The sequence below is a fragment of the Vicugna pacos genome, chromosome 8 (assembly GCF_048564905.1).
Source record: "Vicugna pacos chromosome 8, VicPac4, whole genome shotgun sequence".
Taxonomy (NCBI): domain Eukaryota; kingdom Metazoa; phylum Chordata; class Mammalia; order Artiodactyla; family Camelidae; genus Vicugna; species Vicugna pacos.
Genome location: NC_132994.1, coordinates 39,459,837 through 39,485,416, shown reverse-complemented (window position 1 = coordinate 39,485,416; position 25,580 = coordinate 39,459,837). Strand labels below are relative to the sequence as shown.

The 25,580-nt window shown below is 38.2% G+C and overlaps 2 protein-coding genes across 2 annotated transcripts in view; one reads left to right on the top strand and one right to left on the bottom strand.

The window, feature by feature from the left end:
- Positions 1-25,580, bottom strand: part of NT5DC1 (5'-nucleotidase domain containing 1) — a 110,747-nt gene that overhangs the window by 74,957 nt on the left and 10,210 nt on the right. Inside the window, exons 5-6 of the mRNA XM_072965769.1 lie at positions 21,146-21,225; positions 19,648-19,729 (exon numbers count right to left, since the gene is read on the bottom strand). Of these exons, the coding sequence (XP_072821870.1) occupies positions 19,648-19,729; positions 21,146-21,225 (162 nt within the window). The remainder of the gene's footprint in view (positions 1-19,647; positions 19,730-21,145; positions 21,226-25,580) is intronic.
- COL10A1 (collagen type X alpha 1 chain) lies at positions 12,093-17,632 on the top strand. The gene is made up of 2 exons (XM_015240455.3): positions 12,093-12,258; positions 15,762-17,632. Exons 1-2 carry the CDS (start codon positions 12,105-12,107, stop codon positions 17,630-17,632), a joined length of 2,025 nt encoding a protein of 674 aa, XP_015095941.1. The 5' UTR covers positions 12,093-12,104.

Here is a 25,580-nt window from a genome sequence, read left to right as displayed (position 1 = left end):
GCTCTTAAAATGCCCCACATATGTACTTTTCAAATGGAAAATCAGATCTTAAAGTGCTTTTTAAATTTAAGCTAAGGGCTCTTTATTGCCATACAAAATGTTTTTTAAAAATTCTGGTAAATTTAATCAATACTGCAAAGCCAAATGCCTTTTAAAAGCAGTTCAACACTGTTCTATTGTAGCATACAATATGCATTAAAATGTACAAGAATTTTGATGTATCAGAACTGAGGGTAAAATAAGATATAAGAACAGATGGTTCTCAAATACAGTTATTTCTCAACAGTACTGTGAAGTCAGCTTTTAAAAGGTGTTATCCAAAACACAATAATTGCATTACCCAAAATCTACACAAGTTTAATCAACATTTGTACTAAATAACAGAATTTTAAGTCTTCAGTCACTTACAAATTGTTATTAGTAGACTGAGAGCTTTCCTTCCCCAAAAAAACATATTTGGTAAGGTTGGTTGTTTCCCAAGGGCTACAAAATTCTTAATATTTCCCCCTTAAATTCTCCTACCAGAATTTTTGCCAAATAATTATTTCCTCATTGTATGTGTATTTTTATATTTGCAGTAATACTTACTATAAGTGTACCTCTATTTTTTGTAACTGCACTATTTTATCTGTCATATATGATCAATAATATGTCTTTTACTAAATTAATCTTTAAAAGCTTTTCTTGGCTTCTGTACGGGTTGCAAAGTTAAAACGCAATTATAAACTAAATTTACCAATGGAGAAATAAAGGGTAATGGAAAAAAATCAAACCAAAAGCAGGACTGGAGACAAAATGGAAAATATCCCAATATCTAATCTTATTCTCTTAACATCATAGTTGTAATCAAGGGCACTCCTCTGTCACTTTTAACACATGCTAAAATATAAAATTCTACACAAATCTGAAGATCCAAAAAATGAAATTCCGAACACATCCCATTAGTATATGTAAATGAGTGTTATCTTTTGCAAAATCAAGTATAAATTCTAATGCCATTCCATCAGCTCCACTCAGAAATTACATCTAAATACTAAACACAAATAATAAAACTGCTATGTACTCAAAATTAAGAAGTGGTGTTATATCAATAAAACTGTATACTGGAACACAACTTTTTATAAAAACAATACTGAACTTAGATTTGGAGGAAAAAAAATTCTTTGATAAGCATGCTAGTCCTAGTTTAAAATAGGATAATACTAAATTTAAAGTGAATTTTAAGTTTTCACACGATATTTGAGTTCTTTACGATGTATTTGACAACGCAAAGATGATTTTTCCATTTGAAGGGCAGAGGTAAACTAAAGATAGGGGTTAGGTAAATTATTAGCTCAGAGTTGAGTTACTTTGAACATATTAAATCTAAAGAGACAGCAGGATTTGAAGAAGTTGGTCAAAGGTCACTTAGGATATAATAGCAAGAGATTCAAATAATGAATTCATAAAGAGCTCTCTGCCTTTTCTTTAAAAAAAAAATCAAACTCTCTGGAGTTGAGAATCCCACATTAAAGTTTCTACATTTCTGAAAAAAAAACTTTTTTCAGAACAAATAGCTCTCATAAATTTTACTACAGCTTATCCATTGTTAGGATTAAAATATTAGTAATAATTCAAACATCTCTCACAATATTGAGAATTTTTTAGTCACGTCACCCTGCCTTTCAATCATTATAAAAGAACATGATGGGCTAAAAATAAGCATGCTAGACACTGCTTCAGTATAAAAGCAAACATATCAACATTAGCACTGTTTGCTTTTTCAATTAGCTTCTTTTTTAATTAGCAATTTCTAAACCCATCCATGCTAGAACTGAAACAACATGGCTCTTTCAAGAGCAAAGAATGAAAACAGCTTCCTTCAGTTTGAAAAGATCTGGGAAGCAAGTGTAGGGAATTACACTTTCATACAAACTCTTAACAAAGAACAGCCAACACAGTAGTTCGGAATTAAATAGTGCTTTACTTAAATAATACTGGGTCCCTTGTAAATCCTCAAGAAATATATCCATAGAAAACAGCTTTACCATCACCTACTGTGTGATCTTGGCTAGGATGCTCAACCTCTCTGGGTCTCAATTCTTCATGTCTAAAGATGTGAATAATAACAGTACTTATCTCATGGGGCTGCTGTAAGAAGTAAATGAGATAATGCAAATCTCTTTACCGAGCACACAGTAAAAGCTTAAAATATGTTAGCTATTCAGGTGGATATTTTCTAACAGATTTCAAAGCTCTAAAAGACACCTGGTTTTCCACACAAATATATAGGCACAGTAAATAAGAGTATTTGTGAAAACATGAACAGGGATGGGTATGCTGATCCACAGGCCAGAGTAGTGCCTGAAGCATAGCTAAAACATACCTCTTTTGAATTAAAGAATAATGAGGCTAGAGTATTTAGTACAACTTGTGGAACACAAAATCGTATTATATCATTCATTAAGTAATAGAATGGTACATTACCTCTGGTTTTCATGGGAAAAAGTTAATTCTGCCCAAACATATTTTTGCTAAATACAGGTTGTGTGTGTGTGTGTGTGTGTGTGTGTGTGTGTGTGTGATTGTTATCCAGAGGACTAAGTTAGAGTCATTAAAAAAAAAATGGGTTTGTGTCTGCTTCAAACAAAATTTAAATATCAGTTTCTGGTACTTACTAAGATTAGTATTTCTTGCAGCTCTAATATTCATTTTTTTCTGATACTGAATGTAATTCTCAAATTTTTCATCTTAACAAACTTAAATGTTCTAAAATATCTATCTAGTATTCACTTTTCAAATGGTAACAACTTCTGTTCCCTTTAAAGGTCATACATTTCCATTCAGGAGAGAAGATGCTAACAAGTCTTTGGGGCAGGGTAAGAGTCAATAACTGCTGTCAGTAGTCTATCAGCCCATTTTTATTTCCTGGCATGTGTGTTGAATACATTCAGGATTTGAATGAATTGATATATCAACAAGTAAACAAGGTATGGATAGGTGAACAAATCTGGAAAATGAAGTACAGGCTTGTCTAAAAAGTTAGTCATTGCTCTAGAACTGCACCACTCAGGTTTCTGAGACATTTAAAGAAACCTCTTTAAATTTCCGAGAGTCTGGGTTCCTCTTCTTCTTTTGATTTTTCCCTCCACCCAGCCCCTATCCTGCACCCAATCCCCTTAACTCTACACCTCCGACAATGGCTACCTTGAGGAAACACTGTCTTTGGAAAATCTAACCCTGAAACTGTAACTTGATTGCCAGTAGGACAGCTGGACATGCACAGACACCAGAACAGGAGCCACACTTAGTCTCTTGTGAAAATGGCTTTGGGAAGCAGTTGTTGATGCTGTGACTTCTGCATGAATTCAGAGTTATTTTAAGGTAAGACAGACTGAAAAGACCCAGATTCAAACCAACACTGTGCAAAAGGACCCACCCCTAAATGCCCACAAGTCTGAGGCAAAATGCCCACACTCAATAAATACTGAAATCTGGTCTCCTAAAGCTCTTAATTTCTTCATTCAGCAAATATTTACAAGGTACATGCTTTGTACCAGGTACCACCTGTGCAGAGTGGAGTTTCGGTGATAAATAACCAACAGTCCTTGAGTCACATTCAGGAATGGGTATAAAGTGTGATGAGAGGACACCATCTGATGATTTGGAAAGTGATTTCACACCAGAATCCATGAATTCTGGATTCTAAAGGAGCCAGAGCAAAGGTCCTAAGAGGCTGTTTGCTATTTCCCTCCTCCATAATACTAAGATCATCAGTAGGTTGGCAGCATCTAACCCAGCAACTGGCACACAGTAGAGACTCAAGTTCCACAAACATCTGAGAAGACTGGAGCTTTGAAGAGATTCAAGTATAACACCAGACATGTTTATTTCAACATCAGTGTGGTCATCACCATTATTCTCATTTACTGAGCATTCCCAGGCACCGTTCTAACACTTTATATATATTTCACCCTCCAAGGCTCCTAACAAATAAAAATAAGAGAAAACATGGGAGGACCAGAGCATGTCTACATTTCAGCCTTATTAGCGTCACAAGGGGCAAGATTTATTTTGACATAGGTGATAAAAGATAACTGAAAGAAGCTTAGCACTAAGGTTATGGGGAGAACACCACTATTAATAGTCATTATATCTTTGTGGTATATGCATTTTATTTTACTTTTTATTTTGTACATTTTCTCTAAATAGTAATTTCCTTTAAAATCTGAAAGCAAGTAAACAGACTTTAGGGATTTCATCAATGAGGAAACCAGGGTGCAAGAGGGCCAGGTCACCTGTGATGGGCAAGAGGAAGGAGCTAGAGATGGCAGGAGGAGTGGTCCTTTAGCATCGGTCTACGGTTAGGGGTAATAGGTAATGAAGGTCTGTTTGCTGGGTCTGTCCCAGGTGACCAAGTTGTTTGATCAAAGGCTAAGTGGACTAGGGCCCAGCATTACTTAAACTGAAAACTCTGGGATGTATTCTAATTGTTGAGATGAATAAATTAAATAGCTGCATGAGTTATCAGTGCTGAAGGCAGCTTTCTTGGTGGTCTGTTGCCACTCACAGAAACTGTACTTTGTACCTTCTATGTACTTCGTATCCTTCAGGTAGGGAGCAAAGAGATTTAGCATATGTAGAGTTTTCTGCATAGGATAATACATAGGGGGGCAAAGAGATTTAAGTAAAAGGCACCACCCTGTGACTTCCCTAATTAACACTTTAACTCTCTAATTACTCCTTCCAACTTAGCAGGAACTGCACACAAAAGCTGAACTTATAAATAAAGTAGAAACGTGTTTGAATGGCCAAGAAACTGCTGGGTGGCCAAGATCCTTAAAGATCTTAGGTCCAGGAGCCAAGAAGCTCTATATTTTCACCCGGCAGGTTACTATGGAAAGAGTGATGTCATCAAGCACCTGAGGCACAAAACAATGAGTTCTTTAAGTCATGTGGCAATTTATGGGTAAGAGAAAATAGAACTATAAAGCCCTTGTTCAAACTTTCTAAATGACTCTCAGTTTTTCTTGACCTGGCCTGAAATTTTAAGTGTTTTCATCAACACCTGTTTTTATGCATGAATTTCTCCTTTCAGGCCCTCAGCAGGTATCTAACCACTAAGCCACATTAGACTATTTACACAAATAGATTATTTTTAGCTCTTGGGCTCTGTAATAGCATCTACAAATGTTCTTTAGAAACTTTTTCAAGAGGAATGAGGTACAGCTAGGTGGTGGTGGAAGCTGTGGGTCTCCAGGTGCCCTACATAAACTTCTGGGCACTTTCCCCATTTCCACTGCTGAAGACTGAAGGATTAGAGGAAAAGGAAAGTCAGTATCCTGCCGGGTAAGAAGATGAACACATTAGCTCAGTCCGTAGCATTTTCCTTCAACGGGCTCCCTCACCAACAGCTCTTCAGAAATTTAACTCGATTAAACCTTAGGGAATGAGACACATAACAGAGGAACTAGTGTCCTCATCTATCCTCATCTAAAGAATGATGTGACTGATCTAGATAACCTTCAATGTCCCTGAGAGCTGTGAGTCTATGAAAGAACAATACCCCGAATCAAAAATTAATAAATCTTAAAAGAAAATTTTAAACGTGAAAAAACTACTTGTGAGCAAACTAAAAAGATAAATGACAAACTGGGAAAAACACGTGCAAACTAGACCACAGTAAAGAGGTTTATATAATGCCGAACACTTCTAGGAGAAGTGGGCTAGAAATGTGGTCTAATCTACAGGAAAAGATGCTCAACCACACACTTAGTAAGAATGAAAATGGCAACTAGACCAAGATTCCAATTTGTACCTTTAAGATGAGCAAAAATCTGAAAGTTCAATAAGATCTAAACAACACATCCTGTTGGGGAGGCTGTGGGGTAACAGGCACTCTAACACAGCGCTGGTGGAAATGTAAAACAACACAACACCTATGGAGGGGAATTTAATGATATGGAACAAAATTACATATGCATTTACCTTTTGACCCATGAATCCAAATTCCAAGAATCTCTCCCAAAGATTCAGGCAAAAGTAGATATACACACAAAGTTATCACTGTAGAAATATTTGTATTATCAAAAGAGAGGAAATAACACAGATGCTCATCAATAGGGAAACTTTCGAAAGTACAATGGCACATTCACACAGCGGAGTGCTATGCAGCTATAAAAAGGAACGTGGACCATCTTTCCATGATGTTAGGCAAAGAATGCCAAGACAAAACTGTTCCATAAAAAGGGGTAGAATAAAATATGTATATTATGATGCCATTTATCAATGAAATTGGAAGGAGGTATGAATGAGTACCTATTTTTAAAAATTATTGAAGGATAAATCAAAAACTTTTTTTAAGTAATACAATATTGTAAATCAACTATACTTCAATAAACAATGCTTTTCAGAAAAGGTTACTTAGAGAAGGAAGGTGAAACACAGGGTGGAAAAGTCATTAATGGAAGCCAGGTTTCTCTGAATATTCCTTGTTTTCTAAGTCTGACTTGGGAGATATGTAATGTATGCTGGAGCTGGCTTGTACCGGCCTTGGTAAAGGTTCAGGTGTTTTGTGAGCTGGTGGTCTTGACCCTTGCAGCTTGAAACTGATCACGGTGGGACTATTTACATCATGGATTACAGCACACAGACCTCCCTAACCCTTAAATAGCATTTATCAGCACGCTATGGGAACTTTAGGAAAGTATCAAACAAAATTACATTTAAAAAGAGCATTTCCAAAAATTGAAAGCAAAATGACACAGATCTAACAGTGAATTGAGTGGGCAGCATTACTACATAGAAATGAACCTGTTCAAGGGACTGTAAGGCACAGCAATTTGACTATACAGATTCAGTGAAATACCAAAAGGATTGCAAAAATAATCTTAAACCTTTTCCAATACTGTGGTGTGAATGTCGTAATCATCATGCTGAGAAATTGAGTGTCATGGAATAAAGCAAATGAAGAACTATATTACTGTCATGAGAATGAGATTTTAGTATAGGACTAAGAAGCTAGAGATACAAGTTGGAACGTCATTAAGAAAACACTCCATGGTCCTCAATATGAACTGGATGTATTAGTATGAAGTTATGATGTTATATACTTAATTAACACTGCATGCTCTCTCCACTGAAAAAGCCTAGAAACAATGACCAGTTTAGGACAATGACCAGTTCAGGAGCCATGCACACTCCTGAGGACCCAGACACCCAGACTGTGGTCTCCAACTTCTATTTCCCACAAAAGGAACCAAGACTCCCCGATTACAGATCTGGGTCAGGGAAAACACAAACTACTGAAAGGAAGGATGCTATAAAAGACTCCTGGGGTCATATCAAAAGGATTCAGAAGCCAACATGAAGAGGCTCCTGCTGACTAAAAATGGGGGAAAAATCTGAGCAATAATAAGAATAATAACTACCACGTTTGAAACACATAAAACACGTTTAAATCCATGAGTTCATAATGCTACTCAAACACTTCACTGTGCCATGTGTGGAGGGTGCAAGGAAGCAAGCTTATTATTTTAAATGCTGGCAAAGGCATCTAGCCTGCTTTTTCTATACAAACTGTATTTCAGGGTAACCAAATAGTTGATGGAGTACTTTTCTTTATAGAAATAATCTAGTTAATAAGGCAAGGAGGAATGCTAGAATTAAGATATCCAGGGAATGATCATTCCCAGTAAACCATGAAGAGAAACAACCAGCAACAAAAGGTCTCCTGAATGAAATATACCACACCATCTATAAGGAATTCTTGACTAAAACGTATTTGTGTGTGTGTGTGTGTCTCAAACCTGAATCACAGAGAACCTCTAGCTCTAACTACCAAGTAACAGGAAATATAGGGTACAGGGAAGCATGTTAAGTGACAACAAAATCCAAATTGTAGGAAATGGTATAAGAGAGATGACCTAGTTTCTCAACACACAAGCTGCAAAGCGGAAAAAGAGACATGGATGAGAAATCTACATAACAGGGACAGATTAATTAGGGGAAATTCATGAATCTAAGTTGAACAAACAATAATAACAAAAGAAGTATGAATATGTATGTATGTGTGTGTGTATACTACATATGTGCCTGTATATCTCTATATGTTTGTGTGTACATACATGTTCATGTACATATGTGTGTACATATATATTTATATGTGAGTGTGTGTACACAAATACATAAGATAATGGGAAATGTGAACACGAATTAAAGCATCTGACAATATTAAGAAATAGTTAATTTTTTATGTATGATGAAGACACTGTTTTAAAGGAAAAGAACTCCTTACCTCCTGGAGAAGTAAACTGAAATGTGCACAGGTGAACTGGCACAATTTATGGGATTCGTTATAAACACTGGAAGCTGAAGAAAGGAAGGACTGAGTGACAGTGACTTGAGATGTTTAAGTTGGGCAGTGGGTACAAAGGCATTCACTGTAACCATTCTCTCTACTTCTATAGGTAAGACTAAATTTCTCTACAGTAAAGTTAAAAACCAAATGAACAAAACCAACAAAAATATGTATCTAATATTAACAAGCTGGCAATAGAACACTGATAACAGACTAAGACATTCCAACTTAGAAGTCCATCATGATCACCTGAGGAGCTTTTTCAAAACAGAGTCTCTGAGTCAACACTACCTTAATGAACCTCATAGACTGAAGAGCTGTGTCATGTCCCTCAGGACTGGGAGTGAGGAAGGAAGGCTGAGGACCACTGTTTAAATACCGTAAGGGTGGGGGCTGTACAGTATTCATCCAGTTGTTTATCTCTATGCCTGACACACAGGAGGTACTCAAGAAATAGTTGGTGAATTAATGAATGACCCTGGGAAGTGAAAATGAATAGGTGAGCTTAACAGCAGCTCAAATGCTCGATGTGCAAAAAACAGCATTCATATTTGATACTCAAAAATCACTTAGGTTACTGAGTTTAAAGAGCATGACTTTCTGTTTTTTAAGTAGAATGGGTTTTCATCATAAAGCCACAGACTAGTCACTTCAAACAGCTACAAGTAAACTCCTAGAATAAAAATAGTTTTAAGTAAACAATTGGGTGGGGTGAGGCTAGCAAATATTCTGATTCTATAATCTGTTTTGAAGACAGTGCTTCTTATGTGACTAACAAAGAAAACAGTAGTCAAATTCCTTGTGCTGAAATAAGTACACTATTTGCAAACAGGGTTGAACATCCAAGGCGTATTCAATAAAGACACCACATTTCCCAAAGTGAAATGGGACTATAGAATGACAAATACCCACATATATTTACACGTCCCCAAAAGAAGGCATATGACCACCTGGTATGGACTTTTGTCTCTAATAATTACCAAGTGGAGCCAAGCCCACTGTCTCACCACAGGAAACAGCAAAATACCTCAAGCACAAGAATAATCTAATTTTAAAGCTGGGAGGAGCTTGGAAACCTAGTCTAACCTTTCCATTGTGTTGATGAAAAAACAGATACCTAGAGAAGTTAAAGTGAAAAATTCTGGAAATAGTTGGCATAGCCACAGACGAACATGTGGTCTACACAGGTGCCCAGAATGAAGAGCTGAGAATTAATCTCTGAACTTCTGAGTGAATGATATCTCACAGGGTATCAGTCTCGATTATAAACAGATAAGGGTGTGCCTAGGTGTGTGTAACCATATATACACACAAGACTAGAATATGCACTTCCAATAACTCCTTTAAAAAAAAAATTCTTCAGCCTAGCATTTAAGGGCATCCACAATGTTGCATCACTTACTTTTTTCCAAATCTTTTCCAAATGAACCATAAATAGATGGAAGGCAGCCATGTCTCTCTCTCATCTTTTGCGGTCTCTTACAGATGTAGTAGAGGACATAGTATAACCACAAATGCTGGTCCACAGATAATTTCCAAATGATGAAAGAAAGATCGAAAATGTAACATAAACTTTCGAATTCTGTTCATCTGAGCTGATATAAGAGCCATATTTCATTGTATCTATGAGTATTATATAGAAGTAGATTTTAAAATATGGCAACCAATAAAAGATTTAAAATTGAGGTAGGAGAAAGGGAGGCAGTGAGGTGAGTTATCCATTCACCTTTCTGCAAGGTACCACACAAGGCTTAGTTCAAAATACACGCAGAAAATTACATGCAGGGGAAGAAGAAGAGAAAAGGAAAAGTACAAACCCTTATTTCACCCACTTCACTCAATTATTTCAATTACTGATCCATCCTGAATCCATATTACTTTAGTTCTGCAGAGATTTTTAAAAAAGATGCACCTATGTCTATTGTGGACTTTTCCTTCTCACCTACTTCACCTGCACAGTTGATAGGATTTAGCTCTAAAATAATAAAATCAAATAAGAATCAAAATTTGGCTTCTCAACTTCCTGTTTTTATTAGATTCCTTAGGATCTTTAAAAATTATTTTAAGAGTCTCCTAATATTGTTAAGGAGAATGCTAACTAGTGAAAATAACAAAGAGAACATTTACTTCCATACTTGGGGTAGAAAAATATTTCTAACTGGGCTGATTTAAGATCCCTGAAGGAAACTGCAAGTTAAACCAGTAATACTTCTAAAAAGCTGAAAGCAAAGACTGAAGACTGTTTTTCTTCTGAAATGAATATAGCAACCTTATTTAAATGGACGTGATATGATACTATCAAGTTAAGGGTTTTTGTACTCTCCACTGCAACTCTAAAGGAAAACTCAAAATTATTAAGCAATAAAATCTGAAGCCATTTACTGAATACAGTGTAGTGCTGTAAACAATGAATTTAAATCCTTCAGGGTAATTATATTGCTAACTCTACTATTAAATTCATGGATGTCTTGCCTCTGTCTGAAAATTTTTAAATATTTAATATGCAAAAGCATGAAATATTTATATGCTAACATATTTTAAATTTCTTATTAAAGTCCGAGGACTGACTTACACTAAAATCCTAAAATACAAAACAGCATACCTACAGTTTCATCATTATGTTTCTCTTGAGCCTAAAAATAAGAACTGAAATAAGCTATCTTCATACAAAATTTATAAATATTAATGGACACATTGATGGCTTTATGTAATAACTGAAGAATTTAGATGATGATTTAAAATCACACTCCCCTCCAAAGGCCTTTTCCTCTACTTTCATATACTACCAGATATTTTCAACCAAATAACACAAGAATGTGCTTTATAAAAATATAAAGAGGGTAGGATCATCCCATTATGAACTAACCTAAACATCTGAGTAATAACTTCTAAAATAAAAGCACAGAAAAAGATGGTGCATGGTTAAAACTATTAATATACATTTAAGACAAAGAGTTTATTTTTCAATAAGAAAACAAGGAAAAGAGAGCCTGACTTGATCTTGTATGCCTGCCCAATAGAACTTTCCACCATAATTAGTGCTTTTCACCTCTGGGGCAAGGGGAGGAGCTTAAACTCAGGGTGACCTCATGTAGTAAGGGAGAAACAGTATAAATACTGCAGGACAGCTCTGGAGAGGGCACCTTCTGCACTGCTCACCTGGGCACAGAGGAAGGCAGAAAGCTGGTAAACCAACTCCAGGGAGTCCCAGCATCCAGGTAAGTCCATGACTTGATGCTCACTGGTGGACCTCCATGTTAGCTTATGGGGAAACAAGCTTCAATAAATTAACTATTTGCTTTCTTCAATTTAAAAAAAAATGGCTTTCCACTAAAATGCACTCAGAAAGTTTAATTTGTATCAGTCTACTAAAAACAGTCTTAATAAAACTGTATTTGTAAAAATATGTCCTAATCTGAATTTCAGTGTATTTGAGACTATTGGTAATTTCAGTCTTTATCAAAGATCTTGAATTATTTAATATAGACATTCAACTACAGTTTCTGTGTTTCTTTTATTTCAACTACTTTGTTTTCACTGGATTACCTTCATGTAGTTTCCAGACACAACTAAGACATATATTCATAAAATTATGAATTATAACTCACTAATTTATGGAATCTGTTCAGAATATATAGGATAAGGTTTATAAAAAGTAGATAACTATATAAAGAGTTCATCTGTGCAACATTAGAAAAACAAAACAGGCCAGTAACAAAGCTCTATGAAATTATTCTTTTCTGTTTTTCAGACTCCACCTAAGAGCATGCTGCCACAAATCACCCTTTTGCTGCTAACATCCTTGAACTTGGTTCATGGAGTGTTTTATACCGAGCAATACCAAACACCTACAGGCATAAAAGGCCCGCCATCCAATACCAAGGCACAGTTCTTCATTCCCTACGCCATAAAGAGTAAAGGTAAACTGAACTATCCATTTTGCTTTGTTAACTAGTGAGTTGTTGCTTTCTACAATCTTAATGACCTCTTCAACAAAGTGTTTTAAATCCTGCTGGGGGTTAAATTATCTTCAAACTCCTCAATTGGCCCATTTGAATGACTTACGGAAAAAGTAGGTCTGTTCAAGAACATTCAAATTCTTCACACAAGTACAGCAGAGAGATATACCTGAAGATTATTAGGAAACTTTAGGCGTAGAAATGTTTTTCCCTCAAATGATGCTTTCGCACAAATAATTACCCATAATCTAGACATAGTAATCCAGTCAAATTAATTATGTTTATAATATTTTAACTAAAAACAACTGCCAACTGTCTATAAAAAGAATAGCAGGTTTGTATACCTAAATGCTGACATATATTTACTTTTAAAACTTACTCTGCTAGCTTACAAATATATACACAATTGAGTACTAATTGTCAAGTAAGATGCCCTCTGAAGAAATGTAACAGGCAAGCAAAGTAGCAGTTCTCACAATTTTCAATGCATTTTTGCTTGTTGGTTAAGTGCGCGTCCCTAACTACCTCCCAGCAGCTCTGCAAGCCTTACTGCCTTCTCTGTGCTTTAGCGTCTTCATTTGTAAAACAAGGAGCACCTATTTCAAAGAGCTGTTCTGAAGCTTAAATGAGTTGATGTGTAAAGTGCTGAAGTGTTAGCTATTACTCCTACTCTACTCCTACTGCTACTACGACGACTACTACACCGGCTCTCCTGCTACTACTACTTCTCACACTGTTTCCATCACTCCTTCTATTATTACTACTACCACTTCTCTCCTCTTCCTCCTCTTCCTACTACTACTACAGTACTGGTGCTGTAGCCTCAGATAAGTTTTAACTTTTTTCTTGATCTGTTCTTCATCTACTCAGCTTTCTTGGGTACTATGAAGAGTACTGATATAATGTATATAAAGTACTAACAGATTCTCGAAGAAGAGAGACTATTAGGTTTCATATTCATTAATTCCATTCAATACATTATTATGCACTGGCAGTCAAGTGAAGAGAAAAGCCCACAATTTACACAAGCAAAACATTGAGCTGATAACAGATATACAAAGAATTCCCACGTAATCCCTAGGCACATCTGTTCAACACAGATTAAAAGAGAACTCAGCCAAAACACAGTAAGTTATGCTGCAGAGGATTCCACAACTGGTGGGCACACGGGCGCCGCATTCTGACCCAGTGAACCACTTTGTCAGCATTTAAGAAACTTCTCTTCTGGGTAATCATTATTTTCTGAGGATGGTGCCACTCTATTAAGCTACAAACAGGGGCTGTCCCCCAAGGATACAACAGAAGCCACGTTTTCTCATACACTGAGAGGTAGAGCACTCAACAGGCTAACATTCCAAGTGATAGAGGTCTTCATCTTCAGAGTGAAGATCTTCTAGGCTCAAATGTGCTCAACGCAGTCATTCTCAGCAAGACCTGCTTTTCCTCCCAACATTAACATTTAAACAGATTTTCAACCAGACCAAGACAATTGTTTAGTATAGACATGATCTTTATAATAAGATTTTAAAGCAAACTCCAAAATGAAATATAACTTCTAATTAGTATAAAATATAAAGATATCCAAGACTGAAATGATTTTCCTATTTCAGTATATCTACTTTAATGATTCTGCTCTGCATTTTATATTTCATTTGACATCAAACGGTTTTCAAATATAAGTAACATCTCTATCTAAAAGTATAATATCAGCAACTATTGTTGGCTGACTACTTCTTAAATGCCAGTTAATATGAAAGATTTTAAAAAATACATTAATATACCAACAACTAACAGTTAAAAGGAACTATACCCATAAAAATACATTTTCAAAGGCAATTTACAATTCATTTCAATTTCATTTAATAGTAATTTTAGTCTTCATTTTGATTTTTAAAGCCATTAAAGATTTAGTTAAGTGGAGTTTAAGTATATCAATATTTTTTGTACAAAAAAGATGCAGCTCAAGAAGTCACAGCTATAAGTCATTTTCAGGGTTTTGACCAAACTATTCAACTACTGTGACATCTACTAAATCTACCATTACTATGACTCATTTTCTGACAGCATAAGAATCTAAATAGTATATTTAGGCATTCTAATTACATTTCTGAAAATGTATTAAACAGAAAATGATTTTTAATACAAATCCTGCAAGTAGATATTTAGAAACTTAAGTAATTTCATTACCATCTTTGCTAGTTACCTGAGGAAGAATATTTCATTTAGACATTTATAGAGATTATTGCCTAAAGATTCTCTGACATGGTAATAGTTCCCTAATGGTAATATCCTAACACCAGCAATACTCTCTCTGTTACCTTCCCCCTTTGAATGACTAAAACTAAAACCCCGGACCCCTCTTAAAGCACTTATCACATGGACACTTGCTTTATTCCTTTTGTGACTGAAGCTCTTGTAGGACGTGTCCTGTGCTTTCCCTATACTTGTGGCTCCACAGCACATTTCACATCACAGGCACTGAACAAGTGATTTTTTGGTTTAAATTTATTATATCAGTAGAAGTATTTAGCTCTGATGAACCCATAGCTCTATGAAATCAACAATATCTACTTGTGTTAATCAAAGAAAACTTTATAAAAGCACTTTACTATTTTATGTACCTTGCCCATTAGGTCTAATTCTCTAATTCCTTGTTTCAATTTCAAATCAGTAACAGAGAATGTAAGAGCTAACAGTATTACTGAGGTCAAAAAATGTTAAAAATCAACCTAAATCTAACCTGTGTTCAGCAGGGCCAAGGCAGATGTAAATTAGAATAGACTGTATTTTTCCTTTATCTTATAGAGTAGTTTTTGTGAGGGAAAACTGTTACTTAAACTCATTCCCATTTACTCTCTACTTGATTCCTTCTTCTTTTTCTATCAAATATCTTTTTCCCCTTTCCTTTCTAGGTAGATGATTTTCCTAAAATAAATGTGATAAATTTATATCCAATGCACTCTTATTCTAAATGAATTCTTCAACTCTGGCTTATTTTCACAAATCATTAGGATGTAATGAAAGTATTATGGTAGCCATGGCCTTATGAAATCCTCTTCTCTAGCAGTTTTTTACTTTTTACTTAAAAATTTTGTTACTGAAGTATAGTCGATTTACAATGCTGTATTAATTTCTGGTGTACAGCATAGTGATTCAGTTATACATATATATTCTTTTTCATAGTCTTTTTCATTATAGGTTATTACAAGGTATTGAATATAGTTCCCTGTGCTATACAGTAGGACCTTGTTGTTCATCTATTTTATATATAGTAGTTAGTGTCTCTGGCAATGTTTTCTAAAAATATAAAATGTATTGTCTGAAACCATTTAAGATGAGTCTGCCAAAATGGACTGACTGAAACTGCAATGTCTTGTCCTCATTTATGCTGTGAGAAGCAATGATTCTTTAACATTACTAACCAACCTCCCCTCTGGGTGTGTGTGTATTGTGCATGTCTTCAGGTATAGCAGTAAGAGGAGAACAAGGTATTCCTGGTCCACCAGGCCCTGTTGGACCTCGAGGGCACCCAGGTCCTTCTGGACCACCAGGAAAACCAGGCACTGGAAGTCCAGGACCCCAAGGAGAGCCAGGGTTGCCAGGACCGCCGGGACCATCAGCCACTGGGAAGCCAGGTTTGACAGGACTCCCAGGAAAACAAGGAGAGAGAGGACCATCTGGACCAAAAGGAGATATTGGACCAGCTGGTTTACCAGGACCACGGGGCCCACCAGGGCCACCTGGAATCCCTGGCCCAGCTGGAATTTCTGTTACAGGAAAACCTGGACAACAGGGACCTACAGGAGCCCCAGGACCCAGGGGCTTTCCTGGAGAAAAGGGTGCACCAGGAGTTCCTGGTATGAATGGACAAAAAGGGGAAATGGGATATGGTGCTCCTGGCCGCCCAGGTGACAGGGGTCTTCCAGGCCCTCAGGGTCCCATGGGACCACCTGGCCCTCCTGGGGTGGGAAAGAGAGGTGAAAATGGGCTTCCAGGACAGCCAGGCATCAAAGGTGATCGGGGCTTTCCAGGAGAAAGGGGGCCAACTGGCTCACCAGGCCCCCAAGGTCCTCCAGGGGAACAGGGACCAGAAGGCATTGGAAAGCCAGGAGCCACTGGAGCCCCAGGCCAGCCAGGGGTTCCAGGGACAAAAGGTCAGCCTGGGGCTCCGGGAATAGCAGGGCCCCCAGGTGCTCGTGGCTTTGGGAAACCAGGCTTGCCAGGCTTGAAGGGACAAAGAGGACCTATAGGCCTTCCAGGGGCTCCAGGTGCCAAAGGGGAACAAGGCCCAGCAGGCCATCCTGGGGAACCAGGTCTCACTGGACCCCCTGGAAATATGGGACCCCAAGGGCCAAAAGGCATCCCAGGCAATGATGGGATCCCAGGGCCTAAAGGTGAGACAGGGCCAGTGGGGCCTGCAGGATACCCTGGGGCTAAGGGAGAAAGGGGCACCTCCGGGTTAGATGGAAAACCAGGGTACCCAGGAGAGCCAGGTCTCAATGGTCCCAAAGGTAACCCAGGGTTACCAGGCCCAAAAGGTGACCGTGGAATTGGAGGACCTCCTGGTCTCCCAGGCCCTGTGGGCCCAGCAGGAGCTAAGGGATTGCCTGGACACAATGGTGAGACTGGTCCAAGAGGTGCCCCTGGAATACCAGGTACCAGAGGCCCCATTGGACCACCGGGCATTCCAGGATTCCCTGGATCTAAAGGGGATCCAGGAACTCCAGGTCCTCCTGGTCCTGCTGGCATAGCAACTAAGGGCCTCAATGGACCCACTGGGCCACCAGGGCCTCCAGGTCCAAAAGGCCATGCTGGAGAGCCTGGCCTCCCAGGGCCCCCAGGACCCCCAGGGCCCCCAGGCCAAGCGGTCCTGCCAGAGGGTTTTGTAAAGGCAGGCCAAAGGCCTTTTGTTAGTGCCAACCAGGGAGTAACAGGAATGCCTGTGTCTGCTTTCACTGTTATTCTCTCTAAAGCTTACCCAGCTATAGGCAGTCCCATCCCATTTGACAAGATTTTATATAATAGCCAGAAGCATTATGACCCAAGAACTGGAATCTTCACCTGCAAGATACCAGGAATATATTATTTCTCCTACCACATACATGTGAAAGGGACCCACGCTTGGGTGGGCCTGTATAAGAATGGCACCCCTGTAATGTACACCTACGATGAATACGTCAAAGGCTACCTGGATCAGGCTTCAGGTAGCGCCATAATCGATCTCACAGAAAACGACCAGGTGTGGCTCCAGCTGCCCAATGCAGGGACAAACGGGCTGTACTCCTCTGAGTATGTCCACTCCTCTTTCTCAGGATTCTTAGTAGCTCCGATGTGAGCATGTTCCCAGCCAGCTAGTATTATTCTGCTTGAAAAGGCCTCCCCCAACTCCACCCTGCCCCACAAATGCATATGGAAGTAGGCTGAAAGAAAATGTGACTAATTTTAGTTTTCCAAAATACAGGTCTGGGCTGTCAGAGACGGGAAACAATATGTGAAGACCCTCGAGAGTTTCTGGTCAGCAATCCTAAGTCTCTTTAAAGTTTTCTGTGAATTCCTTCAGTATTTGCAAATTTCACCATAAAAGTCCTGCTAACCTAAAAAAATTACCACCAAAAACCCTGAAATGTGACACCAAATTATGTTAAATTTGATGTCAGAAATTCAGCATTTCCTTTTAAAATAAGCCCGTTTCTAACAATTAGCAGGAGAATTTCTAGGAAACATCTAGGAGGTGATGTGTGTCTTTATGGGACTTAACTACTTGAATATTCAAATTTAAAAGACACTGTATATCCTAAGATCTTTCTGATGGTGCATTACTCAAAGGCTGAAAGAGCCCCCTTCATCAGTATATATTCAAGTATACAGGTGCATATAGACTTTTTACAGCTTTCATAAAAAACCCAGAATATTGTGCTAAAATTAATCGGAAATGCAAGGTGCTTTAGTCATGAACCTTTCCAAACTTTTCTGACTGCAGAAAAGCTTTCTATACACCCTTTACAACCTGGAAATGGGTGTCTGACCTATTTTATTTATTTAACGCTAATGTGATTAATTTGCTTAAATTCCTTATTGACTCTTATGTAATACGATCTTATGGGTTTACAGAGTATTAGCATATATACCTTGGGCCTCCCATTTCAGTAAAATTATAACTAATGTCAAGGGTTTCAAAATCTGACTAGAAATGAAAAGATATTATTTATTAACGCTCTGTACTGTATTTTAATGTTGCTGTTTAAACCTTTTAAGCTGTGCCTCACGAAATGTTTTACCTACTCTTCATTTACAATGCAATAAAATAACATCAATAGATTATTATGCTGAATTTATTTGACACCAGCAATTTGCTATTCTCAACCAATCTTTTAAGGCTTTTCATTTTACAAAGTTAATAAAAAGTAAAATGATAAAGTGGCGGGGAGCTTTGACAGGTGTCATGGATACGCCCCTCTATTGGAGATGGGCATTCCCACCACCCAAGCACTCAGGGTGCACTGTGAGAGCTATCAATCGGAACCACATGCAGTCTACGAGCCAGGGTTGAGGACTGGAAACTGGGAACAGAAAAGTAAGACCATCACCCGACAGCAGTGATTTTCTTCCGGGAGGGAAAGAAGCAGGTGGCAGAAAAATATGTAGTTTGAACAAATATTCCACAGTTACTATTTGTTGCCTTGACTTGTTTTTAGTCATAATATTTAGGATTATTATGATGGCTTAAATTCCATTAAAAGGAAGGCAAGCAATTTTTATATCAATCAAAAGGCAACATTTTTCCCAGCTGAAAAACACTACTCTTGAGCATCCATCAGTCCACTGGCTGAATTAGGACAGTCTGGCTCAAGTCACCAGAGTAACATACTATAAAGGCACATCTTTATTCCTCAGAAGCAATCTCTCTGTGTGACCCAAGCAGACATGTGGATGGAACCATAAAACCCTAGGCTTGATTTGGTGATATCTCTGCCCCTATTCTGGGTGAGCCAGTCTTGTTTTTAAGCAACAAGAATGAGATTTTCACTTTCCCTACCTTTCTTTAATTACTACAGTAATGGTTACAGGTGTCACCAACCCTCTTTCCCAAGGCAGGAAACAGCAAATTCTGGGGAACCCACAAAATGATTCTACTGGTAGGCATGCACAAGACAGCACATCTTAGAATACTGGCAATTATGGCCATGAAATAGACATGAATAAAAGAACTTCTTAAAATATAACCAGTATCAACATTATAGCAACATATAAGACCAAATTAAGAAACACAGAAAAACAGGTCACTTCTAAGTAATTCAGCAGACACACAGCACTTAACAAATATGTAAAGTCTCTCTTCATATTACTCACCCTTAAAAGCTGACATTTTATAATTATATTGTATACCAGCAACTACATCCTTCCAAAAATCAAATGGTTTTTGACCGTTGTGCTAAAAAAAAAAAAATCCAAATGTAACACGTCATAATTCTGCTTTTAAGCATAGTAGAAAACATGTGGCAAATAACTACAATATTACTATATTCTAAAATAGAGACTCATATTTTAAAAAATGTAACAGATTAATAAGCTTCTCATTCTTCTAAATGTGATTTTAGAAAGAAATCCTCCATGAAAATCACTGCTAGAGATAGATTGTTATACACATAAGACTAAATATTAATATAACTCATATAGCCCAAATAAAATTAAAATTTCTACTCATTATAAAGGCTAAAAATTATAGAATATTTTAAACCCAAGAGTAAATCTATAATGTTATAGCTTCCAAGATACCAGATTGCACCACTTCATGTACCATGGCACTGATGGGGCTAAGAGGCCTGAAGCCTCAACACCACAAAAGCTGGTTACCTTAGAATTCTGTGCACAATTACCTGAATTTCAATATAAAAGAGCAGCAAGTCTCTATAAGAGAGATGCAAGAGATTCTAAATCCAAAATTCAAATCATTTTTATTAAGATTTTTTTTAACCAGAAAGCAAATAAACATGACAACACATAAGCCTACAACCCTGTGCTCCCTTGGAAACATTAATCAGTGTCCTTCTATCCAAATAAAGACCAACTACTAGATATTTGTATCTAATAATACAAACTCTGAAATATTTAAAGACTGATGCGTTTGCTTATAGTCACTATAAAGTGAGAAATGGATTCCATCTTATAATAGCAACGTCTACAAACCAGAACTATTGCTCAACAGAAACTTCTACAAACACATGACTGCAATTCTGATTCAAAAATTATCCATTATCTATGTTCTACTAGAAACATGACCATTGAGATTTTTAAAGACAACACATGCAAAAAGGAAAGTGATTCTGACATAAAACCAGTTTATGTTCATAGGTCTTAAGTTCCAAGTACAAACTGATATAACTAGAGATCCAGTTGATCCTGACACACAGGACAAAGAGAAAGTCTTTATGTGTTAAACTATGCTCAAAATGATGAATTTAAAAATTTCACCTCATTTTTCTGGTTTTATGTTATTTAGAATGCATAAAAAGTCACATGGAATTTTTAAAACTTGTTTTGTTTATTTTTTAATGCTGCTAATGAAACCAAGAAAATATTTTTTCCATATGCAAGTTTGGTATTTTCTTTTTCTAGAATTTTGCACCCCCTGGTGGAGAATAGGTTTATTATCCCTGGGGAAAATGGTTGCTATTTAATTTTCCAAAACTATTTTGACCAAATTCTCTGTGTTTTTCCTCCTCAATCACCCCTGAAACCACAAAGAGGAAACTGAGTAAAATATCATCTCAAACGACATATATAATTAAGTCCTCTGATTTATGGTTGAATACATATCATAGTTTCTAAAAAATGAGTCCCTGCTCACCTTTGTTAAGGAGTCCACCACTCTGGCACATAGAAGAGCTCCAGGCAGGTCAAAGTAGTTATCATAAAAATAATATTTTCCTAAAAAGAACAAAATTTTAAAGTGGGAACAAATTAATGCTTCGTTTATGTGACATACACAGAAACTTGGCTGAAGAGACATTGGCTTTTGGTTTAGTTACTTAAAGGGGCCTCTATTTCAATTCAGAATGGCTCCACTCCAGCCTATCACTGTCTTTTAAAGAAGGTTTGAGCTCAAGGGCACAAGAAAGTTAAAATATGATATCCATTAAGTTAAGCATTTTATTAAAAAACTTATTTTTTAATGTGAAAACTAAACATAGACCATATCCCAAATACAAAATGGATTACAAAAAAGCCTCAATTTATGTTATCAATGTCACTGAATTTCGAAACCATCACCCTAACACTGGAATACCATTAAGTGATCCACACGATTTTCCATATCCCCCTAGAGTCCCTCATTCAATTTATGCAATTTCAGACAAACTTCAGTACAGTGAGAACAGCCAGGGTGATGAGAAAAAAAAAAATCATATCACGTGAGGACACAGTGTGCTTAACTTAGAAAAACTCATAAGCATGGGACAGGCACACTCAAGGATCTCAGGGAGGAGAAGGACTTGGTTTATCCTGTTTGGCCCTAGGGTAGAATTAAACTTGAGCCCTTTCTTGGCACCGATGTCAATTTTGAATCTGCTGTCCCTGGGCAAACACTTTTGAGGACCCATGTTACGTCACCTCGGTCCATGTCTGATCGCAGGCAAAGCTAGCTGTGCTGAAGAGCATCATCCTGTCTCAAGCACACCTGTGTCACTCCCTTTCTCTGGAAGCCTCTGGAGCTCATGTGACAAGCCTCAGCCAAGAGGATCAGAAGGCGGTGAACGAATGCCCATGGTTCCTATCCCTGGATTGACAACTCCGGGAGGCATTCTCAGTGCTTCTTCTCATAAGTCCAAGTGGAATCCAGCTCCCACCGTTCTTTCCTTCCGTGTCACACCATCGCCACTATCTCACTCCCACATACTGGAATCAGGAGCAACCACTCTGCTTTGGGAAGAACTCAAGCCCACACAGTCCTCTAGAAAACTCAAAGAGGAATCAAACAGAACCAATAGGTGGAGCCAGATTTCAGTTTAACTTAATTAAGAAAGTATTTTTCAAATGATCATAACTACTCTTGTGCAGAGTATTAATAACTGCCTGAGTCTGAGTGCCCCCTCCTCTTGCTTGTAAGCTGTGTATGAGGTTATGGAACACTGGTGTCTTGTTCCTTACTGTCCACTAAGCACAATGTCCAGGACATTGTAGGCACTCAATAAATGTTTGTTGAATGACTGAACGATCTAATAATAGAACAGATTAGTCAACCCTTGAACAACACGGGTTGGAACTGCACAAGTCCACTTATATACGTGTATTTTCTTCAAGAGTAAATGCTACAGTAGTACACGATTTGTGATCTGCAGTTGGCTGAATTCACAGATGCAGAACTTCAGATAGGGAGGAACCCCAGGAAGGGAAGGCCAACCATAAAGTTATACTCAGATTTTCAACTTCATGAGGTTAAGTGCCCCTACCCCCGAGCTGTTCAAGGATCAACTGTAGTTTGGAATGAAGGGTAAATTAAGAGAAAGCTCTCTGCAGAGGACAGATGTCTATCCCTTTAAATGTTATTTAGTGCCCCTCACATCTTCATATCAAATTATTAAGAATGCATAGGGAGTAAAGTCAAAGTTCTGTTAACTTACAAAATGATTGCATAGGGTTGTATGTCCTTTCCCTCAGTTAAAAACATTTTGGTTGGCATTGTCTTCCTGTTTTTATCTTACACAGCTGAAACTTGTGCGGTAACATCTCGGACTATTTTTCATTCCTAAGAAAGGTTAGGATGCCTTTGTCAGTGTAAGGCAGCAGGTATTTGGAGAAGAAGACACCCCAGGTACACCGCCGCCCACACTGCTGTGCTGTAAGACCACACCACACTCCTGAGACCAGAGCTCCTGAGACCCAGGACAGTGGGCACAGCTTCCCAAGGCTCATTGACTTGCACTGCATCTCACCCAATGGCCTGTGACACTTGAGTGACCTGCCTGACCCATATGGCCAGCTGCCCCGGGCACTGTGGGGGCAGGAGGTGTGTCATCATTGAACCCGTGCTTTTCCCCTTCTCCTTCCCCTTCCCCTTCCTTTGTGGGCGATAACAGATGAAGTTCAGTTTAGGAGCTGAAATACAGATTATGAGCCTTGGTTGGGGTCTAATCAAATAACTCAGGGGTTTGATGAGAAGGACTCACTGACTCTCACCTTCAAGGCAAGAGGCTGATGTCACTTGATTGTCAAACATGGGCTGAATGACCACTGCGTGGGCACAATGGGGCTTGTTCAGCCTTGACGTTAACAGGGACAGGCTGTTCTCAATGGCTCTCCCAACACCAGAACTCCGAGACCATGCTCATGAAAGCTTCGACCCTCCACCACAGGGCGGACAGCTCATGGGGAAGGTGATTAGTGAGCTCAGTTCAGTAGAATAAGCCTCTGAATCAAGACCAAGTCCTGTAATCATTAAGGTTTAGAAAAATGGTTCCCCCAAAACCCACTGCCAACACCTCACCCTTGCAAACTATGTACTCTTATGGAACAAAGGCACAGGAGTGACTCAGGGGAAGAGAACAATTCATGTTAGTGAACATTCTCACTTATGCAGACGAGTGATATTATCTTCATTTAAAGATTAGGAAAGTGATGCTCAGAGCGGCTTAGTAATTGACTAGATCACTTTACCCAGCAAGTAACAGAGTTACTATGGTCCAGGACTGTCTGGCTCTAAGTCCCTGTGATTTCCATTAGACCAAGCTGTTTCTGCATAAGCTACCAGTTTGGGGAGAAAAAGATCAAAAGGCTTTGTTCTCTGGAAATCGGCTGGCAAGAATAAAGCATACTCATGCCACAGCAACCACCAGAAAAGCAATTATCAAATAAATTGTTACTAAAATGCTTGTATCCATCAATGCTTCAAATTCCCTAAGTGTACTGGTAGGGAACTGCACTTTACAAGTCTCTCCTTAACTCTGAGGATGAATACACTCATTGCAGAGGGAAGCAGCACATTAAAAAATCGATCAGGGTTCCTGAAAATAAAGGCCTTATTTGGCAATACTGTAAACCCTGCATATCCTTAGAGCAATGGTACTTCAAGGAACTTATATTTACAAGTGTAAGACACACATGTATGAAAACGTCACTGCAGGCTTGTTTGTAACGGTCAAACAGCAGACACAACATAAATGTGCGATGTGAGGACACTGACGAAATAAATCCGGATACAGGCACCGGAGGCCAGAGCACGCCCGCATTTCAAAGAATGATGTACATCTGTGTGTGTGCAAATGTGATGGTATCTCTAAGACGCAAATGAGAAAGAGCAAAGCACAGAAAAAGTATGATTCTTCCGCATACTTAAAAAAATTAGCTTTGGGGAAAGGGGATTCTGCAGAACAGCTTTGGAGATGATTGCTCATCACTTTATTCCTTTCCGTGTTTAAATATCCTAGCCATATGCTCACATTATTTTTTTAAGTGTGAACAAAGTTTAACTGGAATTATAGGCCATTTTCGCCTTCTTTTATATGTCTCTACATTTTAAAAATGTGTTATTTTTCTGAGGCATTAGCTTTCTTTTGCTATTTTTCAGAAACAGTAGGCTTCCATTAAGTGTCACAGCCTGAACACTGGGCACCAGGATGGGAAACACTTCCCTAACCAACCCAGTTAGGAGTAAATAAACTGCAGACCATCCTCAGAGCGCTCCTGGGTAATTCAAGCACCAGAAGAAAGCTACTGGTGCCAGGAGGCAGCGCGCTCCAGTGGGCAGAGCAGTGAGTAAACAGATGGGTCACGCTGGGTACAAGCTCTTTGTAGCTAGGAAATACTTTACTTCTCTAAAATACTCCTGATTCATGAATGGATGTCAGAATAAAACACTTAGCTGTGTGCCTCGCTTTTATGGGAAAAGAGCTTACAGTTGAGCCATCAATAACTGCATGGAGAAGGGGTTAGGAGATCTGACCCTCCACGCAGTCCAAAATCTGAGTGTAATTAATAGTCGGCCCTCCTTATCCTCAATTCCGCATCCATGGATTCAACCAATCGCAGATCGTGTAGCACTGCAGTATTTACTATGGGAAAAAAAATCTGAGAATAAATGGACTTGCAGTTCAAACCCATGTTGTTCAAGAGTCACCTGTACTTCCAACTGAACAGAGAACAGGCATCTCCTATCACTTGAGTAAAAGGCAATCCACCCATTTAACTCCCACTAGCTGAGCTGAGATGTGTGAAAGCATTCTACACCTAACCCCAAGGCGAAAATCCCAGTTTTTTCCTATCAACTTATTTTATCCAGATAACTCATA

Coding starts and splice junctions, on each gene's coding strand:
- COL10A1 (XM_015240455.3), top strand. CDS start 12,105: ATGCTGCCACAAATCACCCTTTTGCTGCTAACATCCTTGAACTTGGTT. Junction 12,259..15,761: donor CTACGCCATAAAGAGTAAAG/GTAAACTGAACT, acceptor GCATGTCTTCAG/GTATAGCAGTAAGAGGAGAA.